The sequence below is a fragment of the Mastacembelus armatus genome, chromosome 14 (genome assembly GCF_900324485.2).
Source record: "Mastacembelus armatus chromosome 14, fMasArm1.2, whole genome shotgun sequence".
Lineage (NCBI taxonomy): Eukaryota > Metazoa > Chordata > Actinopteri > Synbranchiformes > Mastacembelidae > Mastacembelus > Mastacembelus armatus.
The window spans coordinates 2,419,756-2,437,505 of NC_046646.1; the positions used below are offsets into that span (position 1 = coordinate 2,419,756).

A 17,750-nucleotide genomic window follows, 5' to 3' on the forward strand; every position below is an offset into this window, starting at 1 on the left:
TGGAGCATCAGATAGCCTGGAGCATTGTTTGTAACACATCCCTAGTTGAACTCCAGGTGATGTTAAGGAGACCAGAATAGATGTACATTAGCCCACAGACCTCCACTGAAAACTGTTTTACTACATGGAGCCAAATCAACTTCTTATTCTCTCATAAAGTGCCTTTTTTGAGAGATGATGAACATTTTCCTGACAGTTCACTTCCCTGGTCCTTGACCTGTTTCATGTTATGTTTGCCCAATAAATACACACTGGAGTCTCATTTGAACAGGTTTTGCCCCAAGGTCCCCTATTTTGCTCAATCATTCAAAGATGAATCAATAAAAACATGTGTCACGGTACTGATTGTTAACCTTATTAAAATGCATCCTCTGTCTGCTGTCTCAAGTCAGTTGCGTTACTGTGAAATTCAACAATTCGTAATTGTTCAGTAACCTCTGAGCCCCTGGTGCCCCTGCTGGTCATGCAGTCTGTCAGCCACAGCTCTAACTAGTGAGCCAGCAGGTCCATGGCTACTGTGCAGACTGCACATCAATGAAAACTAAATCAATAACCTATCTATGATTCTGTTATATTCATGGGTGTGTGCTAAAATGAAATTATAATAATTATAATAATGATGATGTTATGAGAGATTATCTATTACTTGCCAAATCACTATGACATCTCACTGTCCCCTGCAAACTTTCTTGTTTCAGGGACCTATGGTTTACCAGGTCCCTGGACCCAAGTTTGGGATCCAGCTAACCCCTATGAATGTTAGAATTTTGCAGAATACAGACTATATGGTCCTCATGGTACAGACAACTGATGATACCTGGCGATTAAGCGACATGGAGAGCGAGGTGTAGGAAGAGAGAGACACCGAGAGAGACAGAGAGAGAGAGGGAGAAACCGAGAGAGAGAGAGAGAGAGCGGGAGAGAGAGAGAGAGGGTACCTCAGGAGCTATAGCCTATTTAACGAAAAGAAACACTGACGTGAATTCAGCCGTTTTTGTTGAGTGTTCACGACAGAAAAATCCAGAGGGTGGATAAAGAAAAGCATACAAGGAGACCTGACTGATGCATCGTTGCGAGAGCATCCATTTCACGGCGATCACAGTTTGAAGCGGAGGAGGCGCTGCGCATATTTGCGAGAAACACGGTGCTTTTCTCAGTTTCCTAGAGCGGCTGGAGAGAGCAGGAGAGACTTTCCCCTGTGTTTATCGAGACAGACAGTATTTCATAACAAGCCTGTTTACTTGGAGCAAAACCAGGTCGACCACCGTTTCAGTAGGCAACAACAGCGTCTTGGTGGAGTGGAATTTGCGGTCCGTAGCTCAAGACGCAAAAGGAATATCATAGGGTTCAAGTTATCCTGGAAGTTGCGCAGTGACAGGAAAAATAAAAATCAAAAAGATGGGGATTTGTGGCTATTTAGCAGTGCCTGGGAGATGCCTTGTCGTCCTCGGACTTAGATTGTTATTCCTTGTACCTGCAGGAGTTCCAGCCAGAAGCGGAGATTCTGTATTAAAGGACAACATCACCGTCAGACAGGGGGACAGCGCCGTTTTAAAGTAAGTCTTTTCACTGTATTTCATTTTAGGATCATGTGCAGGCATGACTCACATCAGGCTGCCTCCTATATACGCCATGGACACTGACTCCTGCTTTAAACCATGTGTTGGTCCAAAGACCGGTGCAGTCGCTACAAAGGGTTATCATTAACCATGTAGACACGCAAGTGCTTGTTTTTACATGGGCCACAGCTACATGCGTGTCATTTGCAAGTTATGGTGTAACGTGCAAAACTCGGTGCGAAGCCTGATCATTGCCCTTGAATGTTATTGATCCATTTGGTTAATGTCTATTTGAGGATGCACAGAGCTACTCTAATTCAGCATTAGGGTGGCTTGTGTACGTATGATTTGATTAGCTTTATGCTACAAATCGAGGTATGTATGACTTTAATTTTCATCGCTGCGTTGTTTTAGTAACACTTCATAAAATGTTTTGGAAGACTGGAGTGTTCATCTGACCGCTTATTGCTCTGCTACTCCCTGAGACTATAGAGACTTGCTTTTACAACATATGTGGTAAATACAGTATATTTTCTTTGCATAGGGTTTTATTGAGAATTTTTAGTATATACAGTGTTTTTCATATCTTCTCTATGTATAGTATATAGCATATAGAATAGACCAGGTGTGCAGAAATTGAGAATCCCTGTGAAAGTATGTGAGATAGGGCCCCACTGCACCCACACATATAAATACACACATGCTCGTGCACACATACACACACACATACATGCACAGACAGCCTTACAGCATACAGAGGTTTATCATATGAACATACTATCAATTTTATTTCAATATGATACATTAAAAGGCAATGCTTGCTAAGATTATATATATGTATATATATGTATGTATGTATGTATGTATGTATGTATGTATGTATGTATCACTTAAATGTGGGTGTTGCTGTTGATTTTCAACATATGCTAAACAGTTAGGCTGTGAAACAGGCTGTGTTCAGTACTTCAAGTTGTCAGAGCAGGGCAGTAGAGTTCAGCTGGCTTCAGGCCAACTGTGATGTATTTGGACAAGTATTATTGTACACTCTGAAGACTGTCGACACAGATGAGCAGCTAAACAGCTTGCTGTTGCACCTTTGGTAGGTGAGATGGAATGTGATCATGTGCTATAGCTGCACCAGCTCACCATATACTGGAGAACATTTTAGTCTTCGTCTTTTCTCCTCTGCTATGTGTAGCATTAGAAAACAGACCTAGCCCCCTTCACCACTTTGTTAATCCTGTCTTTATTCTTAGTCATTTTAAATGTATGCGGATCTCCATTGATTACTAGAAGTTGTTAAGTTGTCTGTTGGATCCATTAAAACCACCTATTTCACTCTCCTTCTCCTGGAAGGTGACAGGCTGAATTCCACTCTGCCTATTTGTCCTGCTGGTGTTCAGCTACATATGGTGGACTCTACAGCATTTAGCAAAGCTCCTTTGGTAGCCTTATGTTCTCATTTTCTTTCTCTAAACTATACAAGTCCACAATATGGGAGTGCTCAAAGAACTTGTGGACCTGCCATGACCCTGAGTTGCATCTTAACAAAGAGTGTAGACCATGAGCTGACAGTATTGTTACCCTGGCCATCCCTGTGCTGCTTCACAGTGTATCCAATATGCTGTCCTGGAGGAAGATGAAGTGCTGCCTGTCAGTGAGCTAGTCAGTCCAAAATTTAGAATGCCATGCTATCCACCCTGCATTGCTTTGAGCTTCTCCAGGTCTGGATAGTGTTGAAAGCACCAAAGAAAACAGACATCATTCTCTTTCTGCTTTCCAGTCTCTGCAGATTGGAATAAGGCCTACAGAGCTAGTACAGTATATTGTATAATATCATTGTCCACACATTTTATAGGTCAGTGATATATGCCAGAAGCACCCTGAGGTTAAGGCTACGAGACCTGCTGCATTGCTAGTGCAGAACACCTCTAACTCTCTTATTAGTGAAGTGGCAGTGATGCAGAGGCTTGGAATGGCAGCAGACCAGTGAGGCTGGGACTCAGGGAGGTGGGTCAAGGTCAGCAAAAATTGGAGAGGAGTTCAGCTGTGTTGACCTTTGATTTGATCAACATAACACACTAAGACTTTACAGTGGCATTACAATATTCAGTGTTTTCATTTCTTCCTGTTCAACATTTTACTGATGAAATTGCAGCAATGATACACCTAATTTCTACCAGCATACACCTGTATTTCCATGTTTACAGCCTGCATTTTGCCACATTTTAAGCAACATTTTCTTGAAGCTAACAGAGTGCTCTGTAGTGATACATAAATTTAATTCCAGCCTGACCCAGTAAGCTGTTCAATCTTAGATTAGGAGTGGAAAACAGTGTTCTTAGCTCGTTCACAGAGACAAAATCAAGAGTTGAATGTTTTTAGGCCTGGGAAACTGCAACATTAGTGTGACCCTACCAATATACTTTTAATGAACAATTGTTTCATCTGAGCAATTTCCTGTAACTGGCATAATTCTTAGTGTTATTTTATTTGTACTGGGTTATGTTAGCATCTAAACAAAAAACAAAACAGTATTTTTCTCACATAAAGTGAACCACTGGCAACAGGAACTTATGCAGATGTGAGAGGCAGATTAATTAATATTGAACACAGCTTTAATAGCCCTTATAATTAGAAATAAAAAACATAAAATTATGCTAATATTTTATGCTCATCTGTACATGGATCATGGACTTACCTTTAAAATGGAATATTCAGGTACTAGTGATAATTATTTATCCTCTGACAATTTACGATACTGTGTGAATAATTGATTCTAGTTGCCTGTAATGATGGCAGTATTTGCATCAGTATCTAACTCTAATTAGCTAAAAGGTAGGAGGCTGGGTGACATACCTAATAGACATGTCTGGTCTTGAGGCAATGCTGGCAGTATACATCTAAGTGTAGTTCAATAAATGATATGTGGTAAGAATCAAACACCAAGTGTTGCGAGGAAGATGATGTCAGAATCTCATTGATATTAGTATTGTCATTGCTGTTACCAGGTGTGGAGCCAGACAGCATCGATCCCAGCAGTCAGTCAATGTAATGTCACATTACCAGTCGCTAATAGACATACAGGTGTACTGACCTTATTTGTTTAAACCTGCACAGTTAACACCCTCTGATAGATGTGAGCAGCCAAACACTTGCTTTTATTGCTTGGTAGATTGGGCACATAGATGTTCTTCGGATCCGTGACCCACCATCCATTAATGTACAGATGTATTAGTCATCTTTTTATTCAGCTAAAGTACACAGCATGGCTTTAACCAGTTAAACTCTGCTCAGATGCCCTCATGCTTTCATTGGCTGCCCTCGCTTTCCCCTGTTGCTATATTGCAGCCCTTCAACAAACATGGACATGGTATTACTGAAAACAGCAGAACCTACAAATCATAGAAATGTGTGTCCAAGTTTACTGGACACAGAGGACACAGAGGAAGTGAGAAAGGGAAAACAGCAGAGTTTAACATGTTAAATAGTAATGTTAATTATATGAGCAATCTTTGTTGTAAAATTACTTAAAGAAATACACAAGGAGCTTTCACCATCACCATCCAAAGTGCTATTTTGAGGAGGTATTAGAACATATGACATGTTGTTGATCAGTCTCTTGATAATGTATTTTTAATTCTTTCCAGTTAAATTTGTTCTATTTGTACCTTTTAATAAAGGGGAGTTTGTGTTTTATTTAAATAAATGTAAATGATATGATTGCATTTCTGTTATTATTACTTCTGTCACATCTGGTTTTACCTGCTGTTTATTTTCACCTGCAAGTGCTGAGCTTTACTAGCCCCCCAGCATGCAGATGTCCTGACCTCGAGTCCTTGCCAGTGAAACGACAAGGACAACAACTGTTCCTACGTTTCAAACTGATCATAGCCAGTTTGGTTTTTTGGGACACTGAAGGTGTGCAATACCTTTGGGCCATTTTGGTAATCTTTGCTCAGACACCTAAGTTGAGTTGCTTCAATCCCATGGGATCTGTCCATTTGCAAGAGTTACTGGCCTAACCACTTATCGGATCTTTATCCTTGCCTGTACTGACAGTCACAGTACAGTCATTGATGGATTGTATTGGACTGAACTGTCCTGCTTGGTAGCCCTCTCCAGCAGCGCCTTTTATTCCTTGTTTTTGGGCAAGCCACAAGCCACTGCTAGTATCCAGGATAATGGTACCAATCCTAGAGAAAAGTCTCTTCATTCATTTCTTTATACAGCAAGTCATTGAAAAGTAGTACCCAAGCGTATGTCAGTTGATGGTTACTGTTTTCACTGAATACCACTAGTTCCACTGCTGTGTCACTGAAAGGCCACTTTATATTTTGGCTGTCTGTGGCCTTTCTTCCAGGTCGACAGTTTAGCATCAGTGATGGCTGCTGACGCTTGACACAACATCTGTCTTATAAACCAGGGTGTGGAGAGCTGAGGTAAAGATACAGTTAAACCATAATTTGCACTCCGTTCTCCAAGAACTATACATTGTGACCTAAAAACCACCGTGGCATTAAAGCAAGTTTATCTTTATGTAATAAAGTTACACATTTTAAATGTAGGGTTCTGCTGTGCTGTGATTCTTTGGAAAGCAGAAATCACTAGTTTTTTGACCCAACATATGGACAAAAAAAGTTTTATATGTGTTTTGTACAATGATCATTACAGTTCTAGGCCAATAAGAAACCCTGTCAGTTTAACAATTATGTTGTTGAATGTAGAACTAATAAAAAACAATAATTGCATACAGCATCAAACCCTAAGAAAGGCAAGAATAAAACTCAGTGCTTTTTGCCATAAAAATATTTTTGTTTTTCTGTTTCGCCATTGTCTCCCTGTCTGAGAAATTCTTAACTTTTTCAATATTATGGATTTTGTTGAGACATAATTTTAGATTGCAATAGTCAAGAGTATTGATATTAAATTACCAGTTAACTTGGGTCTTAACAATTCCTAGGTGTTTTATATATCTCTTTCAGAAGTGATGAGAACTACTTTAATGAGCAAGTGAGTATTATTTCTAGCTCTCATTTTATTGTCTTCACTCAGCACTTATTACACAAGGTTCCTTGAAATATTCAGTGAACATATGCTTGGCATCCTAATCGAATGGCTGGTTTCAAATCAGAAGATACAAAGGCCTACCTTTAATTGTGACCTTTTCAGTGAGCTGTGTATAACTGTAATCCTGTTGGTTGTTCAGTAACAATATCATTAAATCTTCAAGGCTTTCACTGATTTCCAATACGTAACCAAGGACAAGTGTTTTATTTTTGTTTCACCACATACTGTACATCATTTAGTTTAGATAACTGAAACTGTAAAACTGCGTTCTTTTCCTCTTACTTTCAAATCAGGACTTGCACACAAAACCAAGGTTTTTTCTTGATGAAGGTTTTAGAGTATAAGAGCCACGTTAAATAATTTAGTGACAAAGCAAGCAACTGCTTTCACTGAATACGTTTCCAAAGGTCCATATATCTAACCTAGAGCGTTCGAGAGTTTTAAATGGTAGACTTCAAACAGGCATGGCATCTCTGCAATATGGAGTTTTCAAAAACATCAAATAAATTGTGCAGAATTACCAAAGCTGGGTCAAATGTTTAGCAAAACACATCTGTATCTCTTATGTTATAGACTGCCCTAATCTCTCTGAAATGTTTACAAGAATGAAAGAATTTTGATCTGACTTTCTGCTGTATAAGATTCCTTTTGTTTTGGATCAATTTATCATGACTGCAAGTCGCTAACTAGCTGTGGTATCTCTTGCTGATTGTACTTCAGACATTGACCTGAAACACTGCAGTGCACTCCTACTACAATAATTGGCAGTTAGGAAAAGAACTAAGACTGATTTTAGGATCATGTGCAGACAAGGGCATTTTGCAAAGGGAAGCCTAAGGGGAGGAAAATGGGAACAAACTGTGTTTTTTTTGCCCATGATCTTACCATGATGTATCACTTTAACCAATACTTTTCAGAAACCCTGTCATGAGCAAATGAGCCCAGATTTTCTTAAAGGGTAGATTTTATGCAGCTCTAAAAACAAAAGCCAAACAAACCAAAGCTTCAACAAGAACTAAGACAGAACAATAACTTTCTTGTTTAGTGAAGTGTAGGTGCTATGTTTTTTAGCAGTGCGTAAAAATAAGTCAGTCTAATTGCAAGAAAGATGATCTAACTTATTGCTTTGGGAATTAGTCATTTTACTAGATGCATATTTTATTATCCATATATTTCCTTGCATGTATCCTAAAACATGGTTCTTCTGAGTTTTAATCAAAATATATATAATATTTTACTTGTAGTTCAAGGGTTTTGGGTGTATTCCAACACACCATAAAAATCCTTACATAACCCTATACTTTTTATTTATTCATTGTGCCCTTAGCCCTTGTCTTTTTCTTCCTGTGCCACAGCTGCTAGGTTTGGTCTATATGGCCTTAGTAGTAGTTGAACAGAAACTGGTCAAGGATGTGTCACTGCAAATATTTCCATGACAACAAAAGGACTATACCATGTTTGATATATTTTATGTAACAAATTAATGTTGTTGTGATACCAAAATTATGACTTTGATACTAATACCTGCCTAACTATCTTGATGCCAATGCTGAAACCAAACCACAGAAACAGACTAAACCATTAGATAGTACATAGAACTTAACCACAGAGAAAAGCTCTTTTGACAATGTCAGCGCTGTAGAGAATATGAAAAAAGGACATAAAACAAAAGGAGTGAATTGTGTTAGTTACATTGGTGAGTTAACAGCTAAAAAGATTAAATTAGATTTGACAGTTGCACTTAATTTCCTTGTCAAACTCCAATAGTGACAAGATTTCACAAAATAAATGACACTCCTTTGATTTGGTATGTCATGGAGTTATGTTATCTATCACATTTGCTAATCGCTAACTTGTCGCTCTTTAAATTATTTCTACAAGTCAACATGTGCGTCGGTGAAGTGTGTTGCCAAGTTAGACATACTGGCCTCCTTAGTTTGTGTAGGTTTGAAACATCTTTTACTGACGGGCTGCAGTGTCCATGGGCTTGCGGCCATGTCTCACTTTTGTTCTACCATGAAAGCTGCCTACAGCGTACAGAGAGAAGCATGAGAATAAAAAGCAGGTGATACACTGAGTCTGCCTGAAGTGGAAGCAGAACATTGCACACATACAGCACTGCCTGCTGTCGCACAGCACATAACTTGGGATATACAGATCTTATTAAAACTGTCATTCAAGTATAGATACTTATAAAACAAGCTATTGTACTGCACTAAGTGGTTAAATCTAACATAAGGTTATAAAAGGAGGGGGTGGGGGGAAACCTAACATGGGGAGGCTTTTAAGTTCAAACTTTTGGAAGAGTCCTTCAGGTTTGCCCAATGTAATGGTCACAGGATGTTTGACTTATGACTTACTGACATAATAAAGTATTGTAGCTCACTCCACAGATCTGAAGATAGGGTCCTATTCCCCTGTCCCTTTCTCCAGTAGTCCAACAGGGTGACATCAGTCTTTTCTAGCATTCCCTGTACATCCATCTTACACAGCCTGGGTTTCAGCATCTTTTTGTTGTCGTAAATCACAGAGATAGTCATTAATTTTTAATATCCAGAAACCTATGCACTGTGCTGCAGTCCAACTAGAGCCTCTACTTCTGAGAGCCAGCCACATCCATTATAGCCTGTCTCTGCTGTCCCCTCTCTGTGCATGTTTGGCTGCACTTTTCTGATATCATTAATACTCATCAGCAACACCTTCCATTCATGCCACATTCTGCCAGGCAATTTATGCTCTACTGCTTTCACTCTTCTACCTACTTTTCTCCTTCCTCTTTTTTGGGACATTTTCATCCTTCTTACTCATCTGCCTCAAGACTTAATGCTCTGTATTGGCAAAAAGTATCCCCAAAGTTTCTCTGAAGCCAGGACTGCACAGTTATTGAGCTGATTATACTCTTGTGTCCAAGAAGTCAAAGTTTGGTGAGGACATTACTTTGTGTATTCAAATATACAACTATTCTATCTATCTATCTATCTATCTATCTATTAATTCCTTAACCAGGGTCACAGGGATCTGCTGGAGCCTATCCCAGCTCTCTTTGGGTAAAAGGCAGGGATACACCCTGGACAGGTCACCAGTCCATCACAGAGCCACATAGAGACAAACAACCTCACACACTCACACTCACTCCTATGGGAAATTTAGAGTCACCAATCAACCTATGTATATATATATATATATATATATATATATATATATAGGTTGATTGGTGACTATTATATATATATATATATGTGGTTATCTCTCATATGAGAGCGAACAGTTCAAAGAACTCAAATATCAACAACAGATATTAAAAGTCTGTATGTTTTAAAACTAAATTGCCAGTATTTTTGGCTTTGCATGGACTTGTGTTTTTTTTTTAACATACTAACTACAGTAACCAACATCATTCTCATCTATGACATTCAGATGTCCCTGTACCCTTTTCCAGCCCAATCTTTGGAAACATTGTAGTACTGATATTAGTATGGTAGGTCCTCACACAAGTGCAATGATGCATTTGACACACACTAGAACTATAGCTAGTGCAAAGCTTCAGTTAAATTACAGCATGGTAGATGCTAGCCTGAACCCTAACCTGTCTGTATGTCTGCCTGTCCCCATGCCCCACCAGTAAGAAAAGATTTGGTTATACTTTGGAGTGCTGAGCTGAATATATTTGCAAAATAATGAGTGAAAAGGGATTTTCTTCAATCCTTAAGGCTGTAAGACAGGAAGTTAATTTTAATATTCCCAATGTGTTATGTGAAGATAAGTATGTTGAGATCTTTTAATTAATGACTAAGTTAGCTCAATTACTGACCTCCCTATTGTAAATGGTTATATTTGATATATGTTGTTATCATTATGGGGGGCATATGGGAGCTTGTGTGCTGTTTCACGTAGTAATAGCTGTTATTTGTCCTTTTTGCTACCACAGTTCTTTCTGTTTAAGAATGTGACTCAGAGATTGAAAAAGTAGGACATCCTCTCCAGAGGTGATCAGGGTATTCCTAGAAAGGTTCTACACTTTGCATTAGCACACTCTTTGCTTGCTATGGCGAGGCGGGATGGCTTTTACAATTCAAAAATCAGTCTGCAGCACAACTAGAACCTTTAACTGCTTACTGAAGTCACTGGATTGCAGTTTTGCCCCTGCTTTAGGGCATGGTTGCAGGACTTCTGCAATGTTGGAATATTGCTTACATCAGTGCAGGCTTTCATGTGTAAGTACTGGAATATTAGTTGATGCACTGTTGTGCATTAATGCAGCTTGAAATATTGCATGCAATGTTTTTCATGTCTTCCACTTGAGATCTCCGTCATTTCAGAAATGAGATGTCTCCAACCATCTGTCAACACAAAGTACTGGCCTCCGGTGACCAGGCAACTCTAATTCTCCTGCCACTTCTCTGATCCTGGATACCAACCTTTAGTTCTTTAACAGAACAGATCCCCCTAATGGAAGAATATGGCAGAGAAAAGTGCCTCCCATTGATTCTGTTCCCTAGCCAATGCCGCCTCAAGGATAGTGCAGCTGAGCTATACTTAGAATCAAGGATGGGGCTGATGTAATATTGTTGTTCATTTATTGGTCTCAAAATGCTCTGTATGGGCAGTGTGGTGATGAGACTTAACTAATCCTGACGGAGCAATTTCACCATAAACCAAGCAGCTACAGTAGTCAATTAAGAGGAGAATGCAGTAAATATGGCTGTTAAATGGGACTTGGCTGCCAGCTTTAGCTTACAAGCTGATCACAGTCTGAAAGTCTTGCCATGAACATGTGTCTGTCATGTATCAAACAGTGCATTGCAGTCATTATGTTCAGATTAGCTACTTAATTATTGCTATCTAATGCCCAGGGCCTCTACTGTATATATGCTGTCTCCATTCACAGTATAATGACAGACATACTGAAAAGTCGACATGCTAGTTTGCTAAGTTTCTTAGCATGCAACTTGTTAAAGACATTTTGATTAACTTTTAGAAAAACTTTTAGGGAGGTATCTGTGAAACAGGTCTTTAAAGGCATTTTGGAAAATGCATTCCTGAGTAACTTTGCTTTGTACCTCCTTCCTTTCTATTTTAATACATATAGTTTGGGTGTGGTTGGTTTAGGTTCACTGAAATACCCTTAAATTTCTTATTGCACCCAGATTTCAGTATCTGAGGACAGGGAAGGAAAGAGAGAATTTGTCTCAGTCTGCCAGCCGATGGTGCTCATTATTAATCTAGATTTAACTGATGAGGAGTCATCTGGGAAGAATGTCATACTACATTAAACAAATAAGTGGCTGAAACCACTGGCTGTAATGAATTGATTTGCTTCACATTGATTCCCCCCTCCATGTCTTCTCCACTGTTAATCACATTTGGGAATCACGTTCATGTTCAGAATTTGTGCATTTATGGAATATTAAATATTATAAGTCAACTGAACATTAATGTGTTTGACTTTTACATCAATTTTTATACTTTTTTTTGGAAAGGTAACTGGGAATACTTTTCCAACTGCACAACAACTTCTATACCACCTTGCTTCACATTCACACAGTTAAACACTTTAACACTTGGGAGTTGCCCTACGGTCTTCTACTTTTGGCCACTGAGCAGCTCCAATAGAGCAGTCAGGAGTTCACTTCCTTGGTCAAGGACATATTTGAAGTGATTGTTGAGAAAGAGGAGAGTTAGGCAGCTTTTCTATGAGTTTTTGTAATGCATCACATCATGTGCAATATCTCTTGTATTCGAAAGAATACTAAGTGATGAAAGACTAGATGAAACACTAGAATACAGTCCAAAGAAATATCACAAAGCAGTCTCACTCTGAAAAATTAACACTAACACTTTGCAGAAAGGAATTGATTGTTAGGCCTCAGACTGAATCAGCCAGGTAATCTTGTAGAGTGTGCTAAAGAGAGATATATCTACATGTCTATATTCTACATAGCTGGTTTCAAAGTAAACTGTCTTCTAAAGGGGCAGCTGCTGAATGATCTATGTGAATACTCCTGTTCTCTTTATTTGTGACTGTCTGGCCATTAAGCCATTTTTCTGACCTGTGGAGTTCTGCAACCGTGTCACCAAACAAATTCTCTGGAGCGATTGCTTATATAATAAACAGAGGTCAGACTAGAGGAAAAAACAAGAAACTACTGTATAACATTTCTGACATACACTATTTAACTGTGGAAAATCAATATAGCCAATTTAGCAGCAGGCTTTTCTTGTTTATCAGAAATGGTCCACCTGAACCTGACCTGTTTTTTCTGTCTTTCTTTTGGAAGAATATTATCCCATAAAAGGTTTGAGCTTTCTCCTTGGTACTCACCATCATCTCTGCTCAAAGAAAGAACCTCCTCTGATGGGCACACTGGGAAGTTGTTTCACAATCTAATGCAAACTGTTGCTCCTGCCCAGCCATCAGCAGCTTAGACTGTTGTTTCACAAGTAACCTAAACCATGAAGCTGCTGATATAATATGTGATTAATCTCAACAATTGTCTGGGTTCACAATGTGATACAATAGTGTACTGTTCTGATATAAAGCAGTCACTTGATATATTAAGTAACAGCTCGGTTAGAGTCATAGTTTAACATGTTCACTGATTCACACTCGGGCAGTCTAGGCCTATAGCAACATAACTAAGGGATGGTTCAGGTATTAAATGTTCAATTTCGATGCCATAGGTCAGAACAAGATCAAGGGTGTGATTGAAACAGTGGGTGGGTTTATTAACGTTTTGAATGAAACCAATTGAATCTAATATAGAATTAAATGCAATGCTGAGACTATTATTTTCAACATCTACATGAATGTTAAAATCTCCCACTATAATGACTTTATCTGAACTAAGCACTAAATCAGCCAGGAAGTCTGGAAATTCAGTTAAAAACTCTGAGTAAGGGACAGGTGGACGGTACACAATGACAAGTAGAACTGGTTTTTGTGTTTTCAACATTAATTTTAGTGACCTCCGATTGGCGTAATCGGGTGTCATTGCTGCCGACTTGAATAACAATTTTTCCATATTTACGATTAGCCTTAGCCAGCAGCTTCAAATTTGACCCAATGTCGCCCACTCTAGCCCCAAGAATACATTTGACTATGGTCGCTGGTGTCTCTAGCTTCACGTTTCTGACTATGGACTTGCCAATTATCAGAGTCGGTTTCTCAGCGGGTGTGTTGCTGAGCGGGGAAAATCTATTAAAAATGTGATCCGTCAGGTGATGAGCCGTGGGCTTCTGCTTAGGAGTATGTTTCCGTCGGACCGTCACCGTGGCTAATTCTCCGGGCTGCTCTGGAGCTGCCCTTGGACCATTAACAGACCCTGAGCCTGACCTCGGTGGCTCCACACCGGCTAACGGGCTTTTGAAAGTGAAAAGTGAAGTGAAAGTGACTTATATGGCCAAGTATGCTCAGAATTTGTGCTCTGCATTTAACCCCCAACTGCACACACACAGCAGTGAACACACACACACCGTGAGCAGCGGGTAGCCAGTGCTGCAGCACCCAGCCTTGCTCACCTCACTCATGGACAGGGCGCTGGCTATTCTCTCCATGCCACCTGAGACTCGAACCTGCAATTTTCAGGTTCCAAGGCCAGTTCCCTATTCATTAGGCCACGACTGCCCACTTTTGTTCAAAGGTGTGGAGCCGCGCTTTCAAATCAGTGATCATGCCTCCAAAGCTAGCAGACCCTTACACTTATTACAGGTATCATTATCACTAAAGGAGGCAGAGGAATAACTAAACATGTGGCACACCGAGCAGGAGAAAGAGAGGAAGAAGCCATGTTACTAGCTAGCTAAGCTAACTGGTAGGTTAACAAACGCTGGCAGTCTGGGAATAGCAATAAATACCAGTCAAAGTAGAAAGGTACTTCACATTTCTGACTATGGAATCGCCAATTATCAGAGTCGGTTTCTCAGCGGGTGTGTCGCTGAGCGGGGAAAATCTAGAAACGTGAACAAGCAGGTGATGAGCCGTGGGCTTCTGCTTAGGAGTATGTTTCCGTTGGACCGTCACCCAGGCTAATTCTCATACTTATCATTCTCTGATACTATGGTGTCATAGCAAGTAAGACAGCTTCCAGCTGTTTCTTCAGTGTCAAACTACTACATATCTAATCAGCCTTTCCTTTCATTCCAGTGGTTCTACCATTTTCCTCTCTGCAACTGCTCACTGCATCACCGTGTGCCACAGCAAACAGTTACATCATTAGTTCTAACTACTGGATAAATACATTTGCTTCTAACTATAATCAGCTTTTTATTGACTAGTTGTTGCAGCCCTACTACTACTACTATTTCACTTCTGTGGCACAATAAAATGAATGAATGGAATTCAGCATTGTCATTGTAATGTGCACACATGCAATGCTCACAGGAGATGCAGAGTCAAGTAAGTCAAATTAAGACCTGAAACTCAGACAAATAAGTACATGAATGACAACTCCTGGCCCAGTGCATGTTCCCAGTCCCAGCTCTTATGGACCAGTGAAGGAAATCTAGCTCAGTACACAAGGCATGACATTAGCCGATTGAAGTGCAGTACATCCCTATGGTTGTTTTGAGAAGTTAATCTAAACAGGGGTGCGCTTTTCCTCACTACTGCACCTCTAGCTGCAGCTCTCTAGACTACAGGTTGCAGATGCATCATACTAGGATTTTCGGTGAAACGATCAAGAACACAATGACAAATGAAACCAGTCTTTCATAGCTTGAAGCTTATGCATTTGTGAATTTGTGTGAAGTACAAATATTTTGGCATTTCAAGCTGCAACTTTTTTCTACCATAAAAATAAAAGGAACACACTGTTGTCATTTAACAAACACAGAAACACAGAAACACAGAAAATGCATATTTGGCTGTAAGAAACAACAGTTGTGTTAAGAAGTGTGAGGTGCGGTGATGAAAGGGGAGAGGTAGGACCCGAATGCAGAACACAAAGTAGATTTTATTCCTGGATCTCCCAAGGCTCAGTCATAAATACAAAAAATCCCTGTCTGGGAACAAGACGCTACCCTGGCGAAGACGGGCAGGCAAACAGGTAAACCCTACAAACATGAAAAGAGAACAATTACAACTACTTTAACTAATGCTTTGACTATGAACAAAGGATAAGAGGGAGTATAAGTAGTTTCAGAACAAAGAACTAATTAAACACAGGTGAAAGTAATTTAGCTAATAAACATAAAGTTACCTGCGACTAATCTAGGGTGCAAGAGGAACTAAGGCACCAAAATAAAAGACAAACAAACGGAAACCTAAGACCATAACAAGTTATATGAAAATATTTTGATTATAGAAAGGATGATGTTGGTCATATTTTTTAGATATAGTATATATAAAAAATGTTGTTTATTTCCAGTATCATGCAGCTGTATTTTATTTAATGTATATTATACTGTACATTACACAATTGACACTATATAATGTGTATTTCTGACTTCTAATTAGAGTTTGATTGTGTTAATAAAAAAATATTAGTACATTATCAATTGGTGCTTTACATTAGCAGGGATAAAATATACATTGCCTGAAGACAGTTATTACAAACCAACCTCTATACTGCGTGCTTTCATTACTTTGTGCAGTACTAGTACTGTACATGTTTACTGTATTCTCTATGTTGTATGTGTAAAGTATCAGAAAAGATCTGAGCAGTGCATCTATATTAGAACAGATCACTGGTGTTGACCCACATATTTTGATTCCTGTTTTTGGATTCCTTTTTCAGGGCAGTTCAGTAAGAAGTACACTTTACATAATACATTTTATAGAGGTATGTTATTCATTGCTAGATTAGGGGCAGTAATAAGGTGTTCTATCACTAGTTAACTGGTAATCTTTATAGTTATGTTTTACTAAATTAATTTAGATCTGGATAAGTGTGGTTGGTGTTACAATAAAGGATTTTTTATGTGAAAACTTCTCTAAAAATGCATGGCTGATTTGTGCTTATATAGATCATTTACTAACTACCATTTTACTGAGATCAATAACATCACAGGATTGTTAAGACTGAATGTTTTTCACCAGGATACTGACTGTTATCTTTCTTTCTGTTAACTTCCACCTAGCAACACATGTGCATGCATTTTGATGTTATTAACCTTTAGTAGTAGTGTGTGGCAGGATAATATTCTGGTCTAAACTATAAGCCCGACAGGATCTAATTAAATTTTTCATATAGGCTACTATATAACCTTTACTTTTCACACTTTTGCAGTCTTGGCAGTCAAACCAAAGCCTAATGGTGTTCTTGAACCGCAATTAGACATAAGGAAGATATGGCTTTACAATGATCACTCAGTAAATGGATAGAAAATATGAAGTTAAGGGTTAAAGGCAAGTTATAAAGAGTACACATCTCACCCCAGTGTTATAAAAAGCAGAATGGTTACACTTAAAAAGATTCTTAATTTCCTGAACCTCAGAAAAAAAAACATATGCCAGAAAGTTAAGTCTTCAGAGGTTTTATACAGATGTGGATGAGTCCATTGTAAGATTATAGTTACATGTTCTTTTTGATTTAATTTCTGTTGCAACTAATGAACGACATGTGGCTGTCAGATATTTTATATATGAATCTGCAAAATAGATCATGAGATACAGTTGGCAACAATTTTGTGTTTTAAACAATATATACATACACTGAAAATATAGATAAAATAAATACATTCTTCATTCTATATCTTCCTATAATAATAGTGCTTTTGATTTTATGGCATTTTCTCTGCCTCATTTTTAAGCAGAATGTCATTTCAGGATTCAGGGAGAAAATTAGCCTCTTTGTGGGTGCTAAGGTTCCTCAGAAGGATAGTTTTTCTCTGTTGCCACAAAGACATTTTAATTTATTGTTTCAGTTAAAAATACAAACTTCAGATACCATATATGGTATCCTTTTCTTGGGTTATCCTTTTCACCTTCCCAGCAGGATCCCTTAACACAGCCTCTAAACATACCCCGTGTCTGCTTTCCAGAGGCCCTTTTAGGCTACCTCTTCCCAGAGCAGACATCTCTGTTACTGATTGGTAGTTACTAAAACACTTCACACCCTAAAAACCAAACCACAGATACCATATGCTCCCTCAGAAATAAGGTCACATGGCAATCTCAAGGAA

General features: G+C 38.9%; 1 protein-coding gene across 1 annotated transcript in view; it reads left to right on the forward strand.

Annotated features, from left to right (window-relative positions):
* Nucleotides 1-937: 937 nt before the first annotated feature.
* Nucleotides 938-17,750, forward strand: part of opcml (opioid binding protein/cell adhesion molecule-like) — a 217,827-nt gene continuing 201,014 nt past the window's right edge. The window contains exon 1 of the mRNA XM_026329262.2: nucleotides 938-1,556. Coding sequence (XP_026185047.1) covers nucleotides 1,399-1,556 — 158 coding nt within the window. The 5' untranslated portion in view covers nucleotides 938-1,398. The remainder of the gene's footprint in view (nucleotides 1,557-17,750) is intronic.